The sequence below is a fragment of the Chaetodon trifascialis genome, chromosome 2 (genome assembly GCF_039877785.1).
Source record: "Chaetodon trifascialis isolate fChaTrf1 chromosome 2, fChaTrf1.hap1, whole genome shotgun sequence".
NCBI classification, from domain to species: domain Eukaryota; kingdom Metazoa; phylum Chordata; class Actinopteri; order Chaetodontiformes; family Chaetodontidae; genus Chaetodon; species Chaetodon trifascialis.
Genome location: NC_092057.1, coordinates 15,593,798 through 15,607,901, shown reverse-complemented (window position 1 = coordinate 15,607,901; position 14,104 = coordinate 15,593,798). Strand labels below are relative to the sequence as shown.

At 40.9% G+C, this 14,104-nt stretch overlaps 1 protein-coding gene across 1 annotated transcript; it reads left to right on the top strand.

Moving 5' to 3' along the window:
- The first annotated feature begins 467 nt into the window (after positions 1-467).
- On the top strand, positions 468-13,307 carry cxcl12b (chemokine (C-X-C motif) ligand 12b (stromal cell-derived factor 1)). The gene is made up of 4 exons (XM_070988348.1): positions 468-601; positions 3,159-3,276; positions 8,488-8,571; positions 10,274-13,307. Exons 1-4 carry the CDS (start codon positions 535-537, stop codon positions 10,311-10,313), a joined length of 309 nt encoding a protein of 102 aa, XP_070844449.1. The 5' UTR covers positions 468-534; the 3' UTR covers positions 10,314-13,307.
- Positions 13,308-14,104: the final 797 nt, after the last annotated feature.

The window sequence follows — 14,104 nt, the reverse complement described above, 5'->3', positions numbered from 1 at the left end:
AAAACGTCCTGTGAGTGACTGGTTGGACACGAGTGTGTGAGCGTGTGAGTGTGCATGCATGATGTCTGGCAGGTGGCAATAAGAAGCAAAGAGAATAAAACAAGAAACAGAGGAAAGAAAGGGATGTCAAAGAGGCTGAAACTGATGGAATAATCAGAAGAGCCGTGTTAACAAAGACAGAACTAGTGGAAAAAGGGGAGAAATCAGTAAAAAAGAGCGAAAGAATTCCCTCCAGACTCTCTCCTTGATTCCCAGCCAACACATTTACAATCGAGGAAGTCTGTGCTGACTAGCCGCTGCTGCTCCCTCCTATTCCCCTCCTCTCACCTCCTCTCCTCTCATAGTGGGACCCCCCCCCCCCCCCCCCTTCCTGAGAAAGTGGGACTCCCTCCCCCTCCCTCCTCACTCTCTCTCTCTCTCTCTCTCTCCTCTGAGGATTTAACTCAGCTCAGAGTGGAGCTGGCGGTCACAGTCGTGCCCTGGATTGTAGTGGACAGTGAGAGCAGCCCTCCTGCAGCCTGTTAGCCCAGCACCATGGATGTCAAACTGCTGGCACTGATGGCTCTGCTGGCCGTGGCCACGCATGTACCAGCCTCCAACGGTGAGTCCAGGAGAGGGGCGGGAGACTTTTAACGGTTCACAGAACATGTTTAACTGAACAAAATGTGACAGTCTTAAAGATGGGAAAGGATTTAGTTACTTATGTAGTCTTGATGTTCAGGCTTCTATCACTTTATTTCAGTCTCTGCTGTGGGGATTTTTTTTTTGAAATATCTGCATTCAGTCCAAGTTAAAACAGATGAAGAGCTTAGATTCCCTTTGGCTTCTTGTTTTAATTTCTTTTCCATGATCAAAGCTTCATTTTTGACATTGTTGGTAGTTCTCTCAGGTTTTTATACACCTGAAAATTCATGATTTGATGAGAATCATTTGTTGTAGAGAAGAAAGAAAGACCCCTTTTTGACAAAGCTCTTGTTGCTCTTGGCTGTTCAAGGCTGCAGCACGTTGATACACTGCTTTGCTTTGATTTGTTACATCTCATGTTTCTCACCAACATTAATCTTAGCTGGTTTTATTTGTTCTCTGTGACAGCAAATTGATTATCTTTGGATTTTGGAGAGTTGGCCATGGAAAACCTGCCACTTGAAGATGTAGACTTTGACTCTGGGAAATTCTGAATTGTGACATTTTATTGGCCAATGCAAATCATTGAGAAAATAATAATAATCAGATTAATCAATAATGAAATAACTGGTGGAGAAGTTAAATTACAATAGACTGTATTCTGTAATCTCTTGTAACCTTTTGTTACATTTTAGGGATTTTTATGTAATGAATGAGCAGTAAATGTGGTTGTAACTGTCTCAGTAATCATTATATTCAGTATTTTGGACTATAAAATCTTTCATGTACTTCAGGAGGAGCAGAGTTCTCACTGTGACCCCACATTAATCTCCCTCATGTTAACCTTGGTAGCAGGCAAGCCTGGGTGTTGAGTCGCCTGGCTGGCGTTATGCTAAACTTGTTGTTTCGGCCCCAGTGAGACCCCTGATTGCATATTAAAGAGTGAGCTCTAAATGCATGTATTTGTCTTTTCCCTTTGCTTTCTTTTAATTAGTTTCTAATTAGGGATAAACAATGCGGTGGTGATAGCAGTGGATGCTCGCTTCAGGTCCCGGTGCTGCTTGCTGCATAATGATCCCTTAGTTTGCATGAGAAAAGACCCCGAACGGGTGTGAATCATTAGGCTGATATTACTGAGGGTTTAGCCATTTGTGGCAGGACATTTGGTGTTGCATTACAATCATGCATATCAATAGGAATATGCTGAACCCCAGAACAAAGGTCTGTTTTACTTAGATGAGATGCATTTGATTTAGTTCATTTCTGTGTTTATCTGGGCAGGAAATGGCTGATACGAGGAATGAGTTGTTGCATCTTGCAAAATAACTACAAAACGAGCCCCTGCTTTGTGACCTTTCATGATTTTTTGACACTCTGCAGCCTTAGCGAAGCATTCTTCCTCTTTTAAACCATGTGTGTGTAATATATTAAGTGGAGCTCACTACAGCACCAAGGCCATTGGGATGGAGTCCTAATTTAAAGTTTTATTGCAGGGTGGTTCTCTTCATCTTTCCACTGACATTTTTACAACCGTCATCATTTCTCTGGAAAATCTGTATGTTTTTCAAAAATACCGTCAGTTTGTAATTGCATGTACTCGCAGTTATTAGCGTGCATCTGTGGTCTGCTGGGCCCCCACAGGCCTCCACGGCAGCACAGGGGTGATTTGTAATCATTTTAAGAATGTACTTGAGGTGATTTCTGCAGAGTCCGTCTGAGCCGCTGAGTGCTGCTTCATAAAAGAGGCAAATATTGGAAATTGAATGTCAAGGACCCTCCTCCATTAGAGTGGCTGGGCTGAATGCTGCGGGAGTGAAAAGCTGAAATTCTACATATGCATGTGTGTGTGTGTGTGTGTGTGTGTGTGTGTGTGTGTGTGTAAGAGAGAGAGAGAGAGAGCGAGAGAGAGAGACACTGGTCATAAAAGGTTCTAATCTCTTTTTAATGAACATGTTGTGCATAGCAATAGCAGGTAAACTCGTACATTCCCATGCTTTGTAAAAGCTTGTTACAGTAGATTAAACATGCTTTTCATTTGTCCACTGAGGGAAGTGATGCATGTATCACAACCAAAGAAAAGTAGAAGCCAGTGTGTTTAAATTTAGATTTTAATTCAAGCTGATGTAGATTTTTAAATCCTCATATGAACCAGAATGACCTCTTCTCTGTTTCATCAACAATGAAATATCTACATTGTTCAAAGGAAAACCGAAGCGTTTACCACAGCTGTCTCTTTATCTGCTTCCAAAAAGCAGAGTTTTTTAAAATAATTGAGTTCATTATCTGCAAAAATGCATTTTGAGTTCTGCCACATTTCACTGATGAGTATCACAGGTGTTACACAAATAACTAGAGTTATGCAGCATGTGCGTAAATCAGTTCAGTGCTCTTGTGAGCCGAACAGCAGAAATCACTCCTTGTTTCCTCAGCGCTGAGCGTCTCATGAATGGAGTCTACTTGTTTTAACTAATGTCTTGTTTCCTGACTTTTTTCTTTGACTGAGCTAATTTGCTCTTTTCCTCGTGCGCTTGCAGCAAAGCCCATCAGTCTGGTGGAGCGCTGCTGGTGTCGTTCCACCCTCAACACGGTTCCTCAGCGGTCCATCAAAGAGCTCAAGTTCCTCCACACGCCCAACTGCCCCTTCCAAGTCATGTAAGTAAATGAGTGGAAAATGACTGTGGTGACGAGTTTGAAGTAATGTGCTTCCTGATGTGAACGTTTGATGATGGTTTTCAGGTTATGGCACACTTATGTGCCTCTTTTAAGTTCATTCTTTTAGAAAGTAACTGAATTATTTCTACAGAAAGAAGAAGAAATCATGGCATTATAGTCGGCACTGTTGAAATCAATTTTCAAATTATTATGATTAGAATAACACCGAGCAAGAATCTGAAATTTCATTTGGTGAACTAATTAAAAAACTAAAATTATGTCACAATAACACACACATTATATAACAGTGGATTTAAGAGCAACAATGGTCAGAAACTAATCACCTCAAAGTGTGAGCAAATTGTGTGCAATCTTGCCTCAAAATAAAGTGATTAATCGTAAACATTCTTTTTTTTTTCTGGTTAAAGGTGCTGAAAAAAAATCCTTCATTTAAATCAGTTTATTAATGATATTTCCACAGTTTTGAGGTCTGAGTCACATGACATCAAATCCCTCTGACTTTTAAACCTGGTGTTTCATTATTCTCAGTTTTTATATGCTTAGTTTTTTTACTCCTTCTCTCCTTCACATTTCACCATTTGATATATAAAAGAAAAAGGCGCAGCGTCGACAGACTGAGAGTGGATGTGAGGTTTGGTGTTAATATCCTTCTATTCTTTCCCTGATGAGCGGCCCGAGTCTAAAACAACACGAACCTCTCAGAAAGAGGAAAGCAGTGACGGCCGGAGCTCGAGGGGGCCATTTATGTTTTGTAAAGGAAGCAATAATTAAGGGTCAAAGTGATTACCTTTGTATTTCTGCTGACCTCCCGTGTCCCCTATTCACTTTTTTTATTTCCCACCCAGCAACGCTGAGTATAATGTCACTGGTCTGGAACACATTAACTAAAAAGCCTCATTCATGTGTTTGCAGTATAAAAAAGAATAGATGGCAGAAGCCTCGCAACCAAAAGGCCAAAAGGCTGTGGGGCTTTTGCCAAAAAGGCAGGGAGGGGGGCTGGTGACTGTTAGTGAATGCAAAAGGTCAGAAAGGACACACAGCGCTCCGGCCGAGCCACAAACTCCCTCTAACCTCCCTGCAGAAAGCTGCCAGAGGAGGCAAAAAGCCTGCAGAGCTGCTCCGATATCTCTATTGAGGCAGATGAAAGAAAGCCAGTAACACTACACCCCCCCCACCCCAAGTGTCCCACCATGCGCCTTCATCCGACCCCCCCCACCCCCACCCGTCCCAGCATGCTGTTGGTATTAACTTGCTGTGAAGTAATTACTACCTGCTGCTTGTGGAACTCCGGCCCTCAAATTCCAGCCAAGTCAATTAGGGTTTAGGCTCTCAGTTGGTCACCCAGACAAGCAGACAGATAAACAGGATGAGGGGAGACACATCAAAACAGCACAGAGCTCCCGAGCGGATGAGTCGGCCACCCCTAATAAAATACAAGGGAAGGAGGGGACGTCCCTGGAGGAAAAGCCAACACGGATCCTGTTACTGAGCTGTTTGGCCTCCCGACTCACATGTTAGTTTGAGGGATTTGGGCCTGATGCTCGGACTGATGCTCCTGAGCCGCTCTTTTAAGTTTAGGGGCCATTTGCTCATTTGCTTGCGTGTGTGCCTCTACATGGGGTGAGGAATAGGGGAGGTGGCACATTAAAGGGGTATGGGGGGTTCAAATTGAATCAGAGAGCGGTGAAGAGGCAGAGAGGAATGCGTTTAATTTGCAGAGTCGTGTGATGGAGAGATGGAGGGAGGAGAAAGGGGAGCGGCGAGGCGAGACACCTCTTGAGTTGTTAACTCTCATACACGACCTTTTGCCACCGAGGTGTGATATCCACATGTTTGGAGGGGGCAAGACCCCGCTGGCTGCCCCCTGTTCACCCCGACAGAGCTGAAACCCACCAGCAGTGTCTGATAATGGAACAAATCCTCTCCTAAGTATTTGGCTCAGCTTTCCATCAACAGGCCAGACTTCACTCACTCAAACACACACTCTCTGTGACCTCAGAGCTGTTCATCATCCAGCGGTGATCAATGCTGAACTCGTGCTTCAATCTCACACTGCAAATTATATCCAGTCTGACAAACAGGATCGACCAACATCTCAGCTGTGAAATCTGATTTTCCTCTAAAGAAAAATTACATTTTTTTCAAGGAAATCAGTTTTTCAAGACAGGTTTTTGTTTATAATCTCTTGTATTAAGGTGGAATTACTCATTTAAAATAAATATTTGAAAAGTTTGTCACAGACTAATTTGTTACATAACCATTAAATATTTTTAAAGAACAACAAAAGCAGAGTGCATTTTTTATCATTTACTTATACAAATCAAATAGTGACAGAGAACTTTTAATAAAAATAATAATAATTAAAATAAAATAAAATTACCTTTTTTTTAACTTAATTTATTTGACTTTCATTTTACCAGAAAAGCCTCGTTGAGATTAAAATCCTCATTTCCACCAGTGTTCTAGACAAAAGAGGTGGCAGGAACAGATGAACAACGGTAGCATAAATATGACAAAAATTAAACAGAGAAGCAATTATATGTAAATAAGAATTTTAATACAATTATTGACAAGATTTCACCCAAACACCCTCAATGATGGGGGAGAGCTTAAACATAAATCTAGAGATTTATAGAGATTCTATAGAAAAGTTCTGTCATCCACAAACTTTTGCCGAAACATGCTGATACTTAGAGTTTTACAGAGCTGTTTTTCACTGTCTAAAAATTAACTGTGGCAGTTATAATAATGTCTGCAGCAATTACTCAAAATGCAGCTTTCAATGTGTGAGAGTTAACATCATTTAGAAGCAAAGATCAAGCAAAGATGAGATGTTCTGTGTGGGGTGTAGAGGCGGCTTTGCTGAACACGACGTGAGCCTCTCCTCCCCGAGTGGAACCAGAGAGGTGTGATTCCTCACCGCAGACCGGAGGCTGACAGCCTGTTATGTGCAGTAATCCTCTGGTTATTAGCTGGGGTGTGTTGTAGGATGTGCTGAGGTTTTTAGAGCTTAGCTGAGGTGTCTCTGAGCTCAGCCCTCGTAAACCATATCAGATATTATCCTGACTTATTGTCTTCATTTCAACATCAAGGGTCCAACCGTAAGAGAGGCAGATTTTTTTATTTTATGTTATGATATGCACTAATAAAGGAATTTGGGTTCCCCTTTGGTTAAAAATAATGGCGGTTAGCTGATGTTAAATCAAGCAGCACCAGTGTGATTTCTTGCTCCTGACGTTAAGCTGACAGCCTGTTGGAAGCGGTAATCCTCTGGCTGTAACTGGGATGTGCTGTAAGATGTTCTGTGGAGATGAAGTTGAGTTTAAGTTGAAGTGGGCTCTCCTAAAAAATGAATTATATTCTTGTGATTTATAAGCCATAAAGAAGCTTAAGTTGAAGATCTTTAGAGCATTATCTCTTCAGCTTCAATAATGTCACCTCCCAAACATATACATGGGCTTCATAGCGCCGCAGGGAATTATAAATGTTACTTGTGGCGCCTTTAGGTTTCAAAGACCATACCAGCGGTTTGTGTGTTTGGCTTTAATAACTGTAAATTGCTTATATTGTACATTTCTGCCCACCATTATCCAAATTATAGCCTGTAGTGTTTTTCTAGTTCATTTTCCTGCATTACAAGAAGACGGTCTTCTCCATTCACTTCAGCTGTTTATGCATCAACTTAAAGAGAGTTGAAACTTGTTGAGGAAGGTAATCATCGCAGTGAAGAGGTTTTTATCTCTTTTGAGTCAAATTCATGTTTGTTTGTGCCTGGTGCTGCAAAGTTATGCTGGTATGTTCCAACATCTCGAAGGAGGTTTAAAAATTTTCCCACAGAGTGATAATGTAACGCTGAAAAGATGGAGGGGGATAGAGGGTTTGTTGTGATGAATTACCTCTATCATGCAAGTTCCTCGGGGTCCTGGCAGGAATTAAAGTTGAGAATCAACTTACAGCAAGCTTTGAAGCTGAGGTTCTCAAACTGTGAGGAGGACACTGAGGGACAGTTGAAGGGAGGAGGCAGGTTAAAAATGCTCAGGGCCCCACCGCTGCAAGACGTGTCAAAATTCAGAGCTTTGCCAAATCTGAACGATTCAGTGAGACTTACACTTTCTGAGGATGTCATTATCTTTGATATCCATCACGAGTGAGCATTCATAAATCCACTCCAAGACGCTGCTGGTGACTCCAGAACTTAACACAGAACTTCATTGTGCATCTGATTTTTCTTCAGTGCGAGAGGAATCACAATTGCAAACACGAGCTGCCAACAGCTCATTCAGCATACTTTTAATGGCGTCAAAGCAAATATTGGCTAAAAGCAACAGCTAACCTATTGTGTCCAAAGCAACATGATGCTTCATCTTCCAAAGCATTATGAGACCACCGCTCCAAAACTTAGAGCATAATTAAGACGAAGAATAACATTGTAGTAGGGGTGATAAAATCAATTAATATTTACTTTTTTCATGTATCATCAATAATTCATAGAGTAGCCGGGGTACTGGGGGTGCTCAGTGGTCTCAGCTTTGTCTGAGGGGGGTCCACAGTGTTAGACTTTGAAAATCCTGGCATGACAAAATAGTCTAAAATCCTTTAAAATAATAACAAACTTTATTTATAGAACACAGCAGAGCTGCTAAACATGCAAAACCATCTGTGTGGTCCCGAAGAGGTAATTAATCACACAAACAGCTTGTTTCCCTTTTCAAATATCTGCCAGAACAGAAAAACTAAACCCACCTGCTCAATCAAGAAAAAAATGCAAACTAAGAGAACTAACCAAGAGACTCTGATGAGCTTCTTTAAGGATCCTTGTTCATTAAAATGCCAGTCACATTTCCTTGAGGTTACAGAGAGGTCTTGTTACAGTTTGGTTGACCACACAGCTAATAAAGTAGATACAATCTCTGCACTGTGCACCATCACCGGATGTTCGGCTACAGAGTAAACCCCGAGGTGAAAATATTTTCTCCAGCAAAAAAAGATTAGCAAAAAATACTTTGCTTCTTCTCTGCCTCTACTGCTCCTGCGTCATGTGGACACTGGTAGAAGGTATAAAAGCAAATAGAAACCTGGATGATAAAATGTGAAAGTCTCACAAAATAATCACTGTCTTGCAGGAAATGTTAGCAGAGATGCTCAGAATGTGGAGTCTGATCCCCCAAAATCTACTTTTTTCTCCTGCAGTGCCAAGCTGAAGAGCAACAGGGAAGTTTGCATCAACCCGGAGACCAAGTGGCTGCAGCAGTACTTAAAGAACGCCATTAACAAGTAAGAAAAAACCTCGTCCCTCTCTGTGCAGACACAAGCTTCGCCGACAACGACGTGAAATACAGTTCTCTTCTCTGCTGAGTTTAGATCTTACAAAGAAGAAATAAACCAGTGTTACAAATGGCCATTGCTCAGTTTCCTGCCGACAGTTGCTCTCTGAAACCACTGATGTGGTTGATGTAAGCAGCTGAGTTATTATCTGTGAAATAATTAGTGTCCAGTAAGAGCAGTGATAAATCTGCTCCTGGTATGTCTGCTTCCTCCTTTCTCATAAGCATGTGTCTGAGACTTCAGCCAAGACTGCAGAGGAGTCAAATGTTCGTCACTTTCACCCTCTCAGCCCATTCACAGTAGTAAATGCATGTAATTATATGTTTATTGTATGTTTAACATAACTTTTTTTATTTCCAACAAGCAGTTTCCACATAATTATCATCACTAATTGCACATCAGCGACAGAGTTGTCGCGGTTGGGGAGCAGCATTGTGGGTGAAAGTATTCATAGTAAAAAGTGCAGCACCTCGTTCAGTTTTTAATGAGCTATGTGGTTAAAATTTGTGCATTCCTCATAAAAAAATGCTCCCAACATGTCTGTTGGCTGCATGTCTGCTTCTTTAAACACCATAAACACTTAAAGCATAACGTGAAAACAAACTATAAACCAATTTATGGAGTTTCAGAAGATATTGTTTGTTAAAGGACCTGCGTGAATACAGATTTTTTTTTTTTTTTTTTTTTTAATGTAGTCTTGTCCAGGAGTTATCAGTTCACTGAGGCTGAAGTGGCACAGCAGCAAACAGTCAGGCTGTAAAACAATAACTTTTCATGTTCTGTCGACTGTATGTGTTTCAATGCATACTGTATGTAGAGACTATCCATCACACATCGGCCAAGCAAAGACTGTCCAGTGTGTCCAGCAGGAGCTATTTGGAGCTTTTTCAGTAAGGTTTTAAATGTGAGAATGACTAATAATGCAGTTGCAAGGTTCAACGCGGGACCGTAGTTAAGTGTGTTTGCACTTTTTAGGCGCTCATGAATGAATGGCGTGAGAGTAACTTTAAAACACACCACAGTCCTGTGTTCCAGCTGTGCTGTTAGGTATCAGAGAAATAGCCAAGAACGCGTACTGTACATGAAAGCAATAAAGTGTGTGTGTAGAGGCTTTCTCATGGGGGAAGGGGTGTTTCAGCGTGGCTGCTCTCTGTCAGAATCACCCTTTTTCATGTTCAGTTACTGTTACTCATAAATTACATTTATATGCTACGATGTTCACCTATCAAAACTGTTGGCCCACACCTGAGGCCCCTAACAGGCCCCAACCGCTCTGCTGAGAACAGGAGTTTTCAACAGACTCCTGCACATTCATTCATGTATGTCAGACACACATTACCATCACCATTCATGTGCCACCTTGTTTCCCAATTCCTTACAATCATTATTGCTGTCTGGATTATGTACCGCAGCATTTTCTTTTCCAATGTAGGAAGCACAACATCAGTGTAGTTGAGGAGGTTGGTTACTTACTAATTGGTTCATTAAATGTCCGTACCTCACCATTTGTGGTTTCTTAAAATATATTCACTCTGTCTCATTAAGTTAATCCATTGGTGCTGATTGCTGGTACAGGTTTTACCATCTGGTCTTCTGTTTTCTTGCTCGTTTCAGTCTCATGAATAACTTCTCCTTCTGCATCTCTCCCCAGGGTGAAGAAAAACAGACGACGCAACAACAAGAGAAACTAAACGCAAGGGAAGACATATCTGTCGTCAGACCTGGCGTCCCCGGGTCACACCTGTATACCTCCCTGTCACTGCTATGGATGTATGTAAACACGCTGTATGTACCTGTCCGCCTCTCTGGACCGCTTGCAGAACCAGCACTTCACCGCTAAACCGTGCCGTCCCTGCACCACCACCCATCCCTCTGGACACCCACACAGTCACCTCCAACCCTCCATGTTACCACAAGTGCAATTATACCTTTAGCTTCATGCTGACGTCAGATACACATGTGTGAGTGCTGGGTGATTGGCACAAAAGTGTGTGTGTATGTTACTTTTCTGCGGGAACTCATCTTCCTTATGGGGACAAAACATTTCCCCGTATGTTAATCATTAATTTTCAGACTCGAGCTAAGGTTTAAGTTAAGGTTAGTCTCCAGGAAATGAATGTAATTCTACGTAATGTCCCCAAAAATGAACACGATTCTGTGTGTGTGTGTTTGTCTGTGTGTGCATGTATGTGTTTGAATGTGCTTCACGCAGCCATAAAGGAACAATTTGAGCTTTCTGCCTCACACACAATGCTTTGTGGGTAATGCTGCCTTCACTTCAGATTAACTCCAAACATGAGCTACTGAAACATTCACACAAGCCTCCTCGGAGGAGTTCGTCAGCATGTTCTGTCTAAATACCCCAAATGTGGTATCACTGACAAATGGAAAAGTGAAAATGATCTGTTATACTTACAGCAATACACTTACTTCCACATGAGTGGCTTTTGAAAAGAGTGAATTCTACTTTATATTTTAAAGGCATATATTTGGGATGGTGGTGTTACAGACTTTAATGTGAAGACTTCTGATGTGAGGTGAACTTGGCATTACTCCAGGGACAGACACAGAGAGGCTGGCCAAAGGGGTCACAAGCAGTGACCTATCAGGGCAGGCCATGCTGTCTTCAAGCTTCCTGCACCATCAGGAACAAAACAGATGGAAGCTCACACACACTGCTAAGAAACCAGCACTGATCCTATGGTGCTATATATTCAGTATAAAGGGCCAGAGCCATCGACATCATTATATTTCACTGTTTATTTTATGCAAGATTAAGATGGGATGTTGTGACCCTAACGTCTATAAAGACACACGTGTTTTTACCAGTCACACAACATTTAAAGCGCCGTTGTTAGAGTCTGATATGAAAGAAGGCCGTTCTGTACTAATAAAGACTATAAAGAAGAGGAACACAACACTTATCAATGCAGCTTTTTTATCGATTGAACATATCAGTAAAGAGAGACCAAATATTTATACAGTAAAACATGCAACATGAAGAAACCTCAAAAAGCATGACTTTCAATTTCATTTGTTGTTAGAAAAAGATCATTTTTTACATCAAAGGGACTGTAGAGAAATGTATATCAATTGAATCGCAGTATTTTCATACCAACACCTGTCCTCGGGAGGAATGAAAAGCTAAAAAATTGACGCATAAAACAACGACAAATGTCACAAAGGGAATGTTCACAGCGGCAAAAAGAAAGTCCCTGATTAGCTTTTTTTATATATATTTGAGCCACTTTATTATCAGATGTCTTTTAAATGTAATTGTTTTATTTTTGTATTGTGTATAATCTTACTAAATGCTTTTTTTTTAATGCAATGTGCAGCAGGCAGCAGATACTACATGAAGGCTTGGCCATAAAATGCGAGAAACAGTGTTAAACTTCATTTTTAAGGTTTCATGCAATATTTCACACGTATGTGATGGTTTGTTTGAAAATGTGCTAATACACAATATGCAACACGTTCCTTTACCAAAGGAATAAAACACTATTTTTATCTTTTTTACATTGTGGATAAAACAAATCGAATATCGTCTTCCTGGTTCATGCTGTTTCCTTGTCAACCAATGTGAGATGTAACAAAGGTGAACTGAATAAAAATCTGTCGAGTCCAACACACAGCGACCGAAAACAAAAGCTGCTGTCATTGTGTTACACAAGTCAGGAAACTATTCAGCTCAGCCCACCAGTCGTCCCCGTCCAACGCTCGATTCGATCTTTGTCGAGTTTTACTGAGGTTGATGTATGATGTGTCAATAGAGTCACTGAGCCAAAGCAGAACAAAACCTTTGAGTTGAGATCCAAGCGACCAACATGTGCTTTCAATCTGGACACTCCCAGCACCCCACGGGCTTTCTTTTCAATTTCACTCAACCGCTGCCATGCAGCAGAATCAGGGCTGTTTTTTCTTCCCTGAGATTGTGATGGAAGTCCTGGTGCTTGTGGTCATTGTTATGGTCTCTTTTCTTGTTTTGGTTTACATGGTCTATTTGCTGAGTGCCTGATTATAGGTGATAAGTGTATCAATTTGCAGCTAATGTTGCAATAATCCTGTAAGTGTAATTCATTTCCTGTAATAGAAGTTAATGGACATTCATTTTATATTATTATACTAATTTGTTTAAACACAATCTAAAATGTTCCAGGTTCCAAATAGACTGATATGCAATGACAAATTTCTAATGTTACATCTTTTTATTAAGTAACATCTAGAAAGAAGATTGTGTTGTCACCTCTGGAGACGTTCTGATGGATGTGATCATTATCTGACTAACAGGAAAGAGACGTATTAACTTTATTAATCACACTGTTAGCAGCATTTGTGTCATTACTGATCTATGTTAGTGAGTTCTATTAATCAGACTTTAAGTGCTCTTCTGTTTCATACTGGGGCCCCTGTGGCACCATTTAACATTTCAGACAAACATATTGACTCCTTTAACATCGTTCATGAATTAAAAGTGAATCAAAGTGGGTGCATGTGTTCTACTTTGGACCCCGAGACAATGTGAAATAACTTTATTTCTTTTGAGGCAGCTTCTGACACATACTCTTCATTTACCTGAGATGTATTAGAATATTACCCTATGTATTGTCACTGTTGGTAAACCAAGAGGCAGTATTTCAGCCATGATACTCAAGCCCTTTTTTCAATAAAGACATATGAAACTAAACCAATTGTGTCTGTGTTTTATCTGTCATCTTGAAGAGTGAACTCAGGAGAGTGCAAATCTCCACCTGACATACTGGGTAAGGAATTAATCTTTAGATGAGACCAAACTTTTCTATGGATGTCAGTTTTGGGGGCACATCTATTGTCAAAATGTGGCTTCCAACATACTAAGTAGGGCTTGTTTTTAGATGGTTGTAGCAGCTGTCAATAACAGAGCAGTCCATAAAACGGGTGTTTCAAAAATTGTGAACCACCAGAATCAGAAGAGGTGCTTGAGGATACACTAATAAACATGCACAAAAAATACAATGCTGATAGGTGCAATAGTTTGCGGGATTAGCTGCATGCACACACACACACACACACACACACACACACACACACACACACACACACACACACACACACACACACACGCAATCTCCTCCAGGTTTACACATGGCACACATAAAACATGATGTTCATTTGTAATATTTCATTTATTTAAAGCTACATTACGTGACAGAGAGGTTTGAAAACAAATTTACAGCAAAATATCTTGGAAACAGTATCAGCTATCGAGTTGTTCTGGCTGACCTGTCGGCACAAAAAAGCCTTCTAACACATCCAGCAGACATGGAGCAACACGAGCATCCCATTGGAGTCGAGTTTCTGCCCAGTATTCACTTTCCTTTCAGTTTTAAATTGTTCCTCCAACTCCTGAGAAAAATATCTGGGTCTTGAGTTTATTAGATGATGGTCGACTTTCTTCACTGCTGCCTGGTTCATTTTAGCTCCTGGCACTCCGTTTGTCTCT